The following is a 6,280-nucleotide window of genomic DNA, read 5'->3' as shown; positions in this document are numbered from 1 at the left end:
GGTAGAATTCGAGAGTTTGATTACATTTTTCGTTAGGAATTTACCTTTTTTTAGTTGAAAATTTAACTACGTGGTTAAAATTTGAACTTCTCTGTTGAAAATTATTTTATTTGTTTGTTAAAGATTCATCATTTTAGTTTAGAATTTCATCTCTTTGATTGAAAATTCATCTTATTTTCTAGAAAATTGATCTTCTTGTTTAAAATTTCATCCTTCTCGTTCAAAATTCAACTATTTGGTAAGAATTAATCTATTTGGTGAGACATACAATATTTTAAATTGAAATTTATCAATAATTTAAAACGCATCAATTCGAGTTCAATGTGAGTATCAACATTAATTTTATTTAATAGAATTTATCAAAAATAACCTCTTTTAAAGAGTCTTGTTTTCTAATGTGTTGCTTTCGGTTTACGATTCGTAAAAAATAAATCGAAATTAAGTAAAAAATTGTGAGGAAATTGGGTCAAACTTCTCGGTTTTAACGGATTCTTCAAATTTAAAGGGGAAAACACAAGAAAAGAGGAAAAAGGCGATTAGGCAAAAAAGGGAACAAATTACGATCTATGCTAATGTGAAAAATTCATATCTTCCAGAACATTTAAATTAATAAAATATTTTAAAAGAAACATTAGCTGATTACAAATTTCGTTAAAGAAATAGAATCTGCAATTTAAGTGAGAATAATATACTTTTTTTATTTGCATTTATAGTCTTTTGCTTTAATCCCTAAAATATTATATTTTCCATCGATTAACTTTTTTACTTCTGAAAGAAAATAATATTCAAGCTAAGAACCTAATCCATAGTTTAGGACAAAGTATATAAACATTTTTTTATTCTTTTTTTTGTATTAGAGGGGACCAATAAAAAATATAATAACTTTTAAATCCAATATTGTCAATTTCATTAACGCAATACACACATTAGTAAATAGAAATTAAAGATATTCAAGGCCACACGGAATATTGCAAAGTAGTACAAAAATTAAAGGCTTCATAAAAAATTTATATTTTTCCCAAGAAGGAAGCAACATAAAAATGGAAAATAAAGATATATATTTGTTTCAATTGTTATAAAATAAAAATATTTTAGATGATAAAAAAGCTATATACTTAAATATTTATTTTTGTATTTAAAAAAAGCTGAGAGGGTTTCCTTCTAAGTAACAAATGGCGAATTTTTAGGTATCCATTTCTGAGAGTATTTAATTTTGAAATTTTATTATTAGCATGTAGCTGAAGTTTCGAACGCTCAAATGAACGAAATATTTTTCCCCATTTTTATTTTATCCATCAATATTGTTCCAACTGCATTTTAAAATATGAATTATAATTTTGTTTCAATAATAAATGAATTCCAATATAAATGAACAAACATTTTAGCCCTTTATATATTTTACATAATTATCAGTAAAAAATTTCGTTCATTTGAACGTTCGGAACTTCAGGTACATATTATTAGCTTAAAATCATTAAAATAATATTTTTTTAAATATAAGAATTTAATTTTTACAGAATGATTGTAATTATAAGTGCACTAAAACAGCTTGGAAACTGGATTAAAAATCAAGTTTGTGCTGGGAAAAAATTTCTTAATTTCGAATGTACTTCACTGTCAAAAGTACAAAAAAATCAAGCCATTACATTTTCCTTTTCGTTATTATTGTTGATTTATAAGCTTTCTTGAAAAAATGCTTAAATAAAAAATTGTTCTCTTTAAAAACGACGATTTTGAAAAGTATTTAAAATAAAACCTGTGCAATATTCAATAGTTTTCGGAATTGATAACAATCGATTTACAAGTATTTAATTGAAAAGGAATTAATAAAACCAAACATGTACAAAAATTTAAATATCGTATGTTTTAAAATTCAATTTCCAATTGTTCGTTTATAAATATTAGAAACCGCTAGTTACAGAAAAAAGTTTCAAGTTTTTTATTTTTTACATTAAAAACCATTTTTTGTTAGTATTAAATTAACAAACAATGGATTAAATATTGGTTCATCTCAGCAAAAAGTCGACTAACTCAAAACGTATATTTTCAATTAATAAAAAATCACTTATTCAGTAATATTTTACTAAATATAACTTTTTTTTTTCATAAAAAATCACTTGAGGAAAATTGTACAAGACTGATGTATTGCGCTTGAATGATGAAAAAAATTAGCTCAACAGTCGTATACTATCAAAGTATTATAAATATTACAATTATTTTCTTAAAAATTAACATCCATGGCCGCTATACTTCTTATCTCGAAGCAAGCGAATCATCTCACTAACTTCACTATTAAACAACCAAGTACCCATTCAAGCCGAAACGCAAGCTTACCAAAAATTGTTCATCCCACCATGATCCTTTGTAAGAAGAGGTTCTTTCTCAAGTCCTTTCATTTTTTATTGATTCAAGAATAACCAAGCACGAATTAAAAATGTATCTTTTCCGCAAAGTTAAAAACACAAATAAATAATAAAAAATTGATCCTCTGATCACATTTTTCGATCTCTTATCGAACCTATCTCCATTTAAAATGACTATTTTACGAATCTTATTTATTAAAATTCTAATCTCAAATCTTTAGTCAACAATACAATTTGGAATAAAAATTAAGTCAAACTTTGCACTAAATTTGTGCAGATCTCATTTAAAATAACCGATTTTGCAACCAGCAGGTTCTTCATTAAAATTGTAAATCCTATATAGCACTCAAATTAAAATGCGACGATCGCAACACTCGCAACAAACATGGCAGTGACCAACTTTTTGAGTCACTCGATGATTGAGATTTCCTCGGACAACTGATAATTTAAGAGATCTACAATAGTTCATACCCTCTGGCTGAAGCTTTGCTCACGGCACGGCTCTATCATGACGACATATTTTGTAGAGATAAGTATTGCGCTCGGAATGTCAGATATTCGACGACATAATATGCTGTAAATATATATTTGCACACTCAAATATATTTAGATGTTTCAGTGAAGTATAGTCAGTCAGTTTCCTTGTCCGGGGTAATGAAGACTTCTGATCAGTGCCGTCTTGAATATTGCGACGAGAAATTTAGCACGTGCATTAAAACATAATTAAATACTTTTGCAACTTATCTGTTCCTGTCAAGAGGGAAACCTTTTGTTCGAATTTTTTATCGGACGGACAGGTGTTTCATTCGATAATGTCGATGACATTCAGTGCAAGTGATGTAATAATTTCATTAATATGAATTCCTTTTGAATATTTATAAAACATAAAACGAATTATCTAACTCTGTATTGTATTGTCTGCGACACTTGGTTAAATCCGGATTAATCCAGACATTATATCCATGTGCAGTACAAAATGTAAGCTATTAGAGTTACCCAAATAAATTGTTGTTCCTAAAGTCAATATTAAGTGAATGATAGTGCCACGAAGCGTTAAAAAAGGTTTTTGACAATTTTATAAAATCCAGCGAAAAAAAGTGGAATTCGACTCTTTTTAGCTTAAATGAAATATTTCTGCGTGGAAAAGAAATCTTTCTAGAATTATATTACTTAAAATTCCTTGTTGGACAAAACACATACTTTCGTTCTCTATTAATATTTTATCCTTTTTGGAAAAAACTCAAGTAGTAAAATTTTGAAAACCCGAAATTCTCTAATTTCGAGAAAACAATGCTGAGCGAGAATATGCTCTGCAAAAGAAACAGATATCCTCCGTGGTAAAATGTTATTAGACTCGATCTTTCTAAAAAAAAACTCAAAAACTAAAATTAACAAATCTCTAAACAACCCGATTAAAAAAAAAGTGAGAGTTAGGCTGAATTATCGCAAAACAAACCATTTTTTCGTGCGATGACATTTTAACAAAATACAGATCACTTTTTTCTAATAAACAAACAATGATGATACATTTTATTACGCTAACTCCTTTATGTCATTCTTTTGGCGAAAAAACCCTTTTCCTACCTGGTAAAATTGTATCATGCTAATTTTCTCGAGAATTTTTTTTTTAAATCTAGAATTTTCAAGTTTAGCTAGGACAAACAAACCCAACTATTTTTCAGTTTTGTATTTTTGTTTCAAAACGATTTGGTTTAATTATATTCAAGAAAGATAAAAGAGTTTATTTCGAGCGCAACAGTTCGCTCACTTCGTTTAGCAACTTACATCTTAATAGCACAATGAAATTAAGTTAACTGACCATAAACGTGGAAAATATTAGATAAAAAATTTACTAGGAAAAGAAATTGAGAGCACGAGTGTCAGTCATTTCAACCATGAAATCAAGGCCAAGAATGAACCAGTTAACACTGCTGTACCCTAAATTGAAAAACATGCTGTCTAATAGAAAAGACAATTCTCGCATTTTTTCTTTTATTGTTTTAAACATCTTAATATGATAATCATTTGTTTTATGTAAAATTGAAGTGAATATTTATTATTATCATTTTTAATTTAATAAGAGACTATTAAGTCTGGATAAAAAGATCAATTTTGTATCTACAATTTGTTTTCATCAAGAAAAGGAATTCTAAATATTAGGTCAGGTTCACTTTTAGGAAATAAGATCGCATGCTTGCCATTTCTGGACCATCCTGCTATGCACAGAAGCAATTTAAAACGCTCGTCGAAGTTTATGAAGTGTGTGCTGGTACCGCAATTATCAAACAATGGTATCAAAGAACCAAAACAATCGAGTCATTTTGTAAATTTATATTCTCATTGTCTCTAGTTTAATATGGAGCATAAACATCCTGATTCTTGAATGATTTTTTAAAGAATGAAGTACAAAAAAAAGTGAATTTGCTTCTATCAGTGGCACTAAAATTAGCTTATTTTTATAATAAATAATAAAATAAATTATAAAATTTACAGGAATAAAGGAAAATAAATAAATATATTTTATGAAAAAAACCTGTTTTTTACTACCTCTTTTTAAATGACTGATTAACTTTTCCTTATTTTAATTATGTCAGAGCTAAACAAATTATTTTCACAGGGTTGAATTCTGTGAAAATTTAAGTACAAAATGAGCCCAGGATGAAGCCAATACATTTATTTTTTAATTAGATATTGCAATAATGGGATAAATTTAAATGTTTTCTTAACTGCTCAATAACTTCCGAAATGGTCAACATTTTTCAAAGTTCTTGTGCTCATTTTCGAATTGCAGGAACTTGAAATTGTAACAAAAAAATTGGAAAACATCTGTAGGAAAATCAGAATAAAAATTAAATGAATATATATTTTAAGGAAATTACATAAAAACTTCATGATTATATATTTCATATATTTTCCAACATTCTTGTTACAACTTAAAGTTCTTGCAATTCGATAATTTTTTTACGATTTATACTTATAAGCTGTTGTGACACGGTGAAAAGATAGCTTCAAAATTTTCCCAAGAACATTGAAAAATATTACACTGAAAAAAAATCTATTGAATTTTACATCTCTGGTGGATGTAAATAAAAGGACCCTCGTGTATCGGAGTAACTTTACGAATCTGTTGTGATACTCCAATTCGGCCGATAATTTTACATGCGAAAATGTAAAATTCATTATGTGAAAGAATAAAATAAAATTTATCAGGGCGACAGGTTTCGAACACTCGAAAGTTCAAACTTCGTAAAATTTCATGGAGATTGAAAAAAATACAAGCCGTCACACGTTACCACTTATCTAAAACACATAAGATACTATGGGTATTTCTTGATGTTTAAATATTCCGTAAAAAAATATGAAATATACAATTTGAATAACCTCATTTTTCTGTTCCAATAGCAGAAAAAGTAAAAGGCAAAATAGGAACAGCTCGGATTCGGTCTATTTTTGTGTGAAAGCTGTCAAAAAAGTTTAACACAGCTGTCAATTTCCTCGCATTAAAAATAAAAATGCTCCAAAATTGAAGAATGAAGGCATCGATAAATAACGAACATGAGAGACGCTTTCGTATCCACACATTATTTGATTAATTATTCTAAATTTTAAACTAATTATAAATAAAAAATTTTACAGTTTCCGCCAGGATAAACTTAAAGATCTTTGGTAAAGTTAAAAATCTCGATGTAATTTTCAATCACAGGAAAGCATGGACTTAGGAAACAAAGGACTAGGCATGCCAGTGCAGGGGTGATGCGATGAGGGGGGAGGTCCGCCACCTTTTGACGTCCCGCGACAAACATGGCAGCGCCTACATGTTTATATTTTCGTGCACAGTTTGTCGGCAAAAATGCTGGTGCGCATAATCAAATGGCACATCGTAAGATGGCGGCTCTACCCATTCATGTAATCACCCC

General features: G+C 28.4%; 2 protein-coding genes across 5 annotated transcripts in view; one reads left to right on the top strand and one right to left on the bottom strand.

Annotated features, from left to right (window-relative positions):
- LOC117176122 (copper-transporting ATPase 1) overlaps positions 1-6,280 on the bottom strand; it is a 32,659-nt gene that overhangs the window by 19,560 nt on the left and 6,819 nt on the right. Inside the window, exon 1 of one of the 4 annotated variants that reach the window (XM_033366185.1) lies at positions 2,335-2,774. The exons of the other annotated variants lie outside the window; for them this stretch is intronic. Within the exon in view, the coding sequence (XP_033222076.1) occupies positions 2,335-2,396 (62 nt within the window). The 5' untranslated portion in view covers positions 2,397-2,774. Of the gene's footprint in view, positions 1-2,334; positions 2,775-6,280 lie in introns of those variants that run through there. 4 annotated transcript variants of the gene reach the window in all.
- The window catches only part of LOC117176124 (GDP-Man:Man(3)GlcNAc(2)-PP-Dol alpha-1,2-mannosyltransferase), a 19,917-nt gene continuing 16,632 nt past the window's right edge, over positions 2,996-6,280 (top strand). The window contains exon 1 of the mRNA XM_033366193.1: positions 2,996-3,202. Within this exon, the coding sequence (XP_033222084.1) occupies positions 3,201-3,202 (2 nt within the window). The 5' untranslated portion in view covers positions 2,996-3,200. The remainder of the gene's footprint in view (positions 3,203-6,280) is intronic.

This window comes from Belonocnema kinseyi, chromosome 7 (genome assembly GCF_010883055.1).
Source record: "Belonocnema kinseyi isolate 2016_QV_RU_SX_M_011 chromosome 7, B_treatae_v1, whole genome shotgun sequence".
Classification (NCBI taxonomy): domain Eukaryota; kingdom Metazoa; phylum Arthropoda; class Insecta; order Hymenoptera; family Cynipidae; genus Belonocnema; species Belonocnema kinseyi.
Note: the sequence above shows the minus strand (reverse complement) of the source record. Positions and strands in the feature narration are given on the sequence as shown.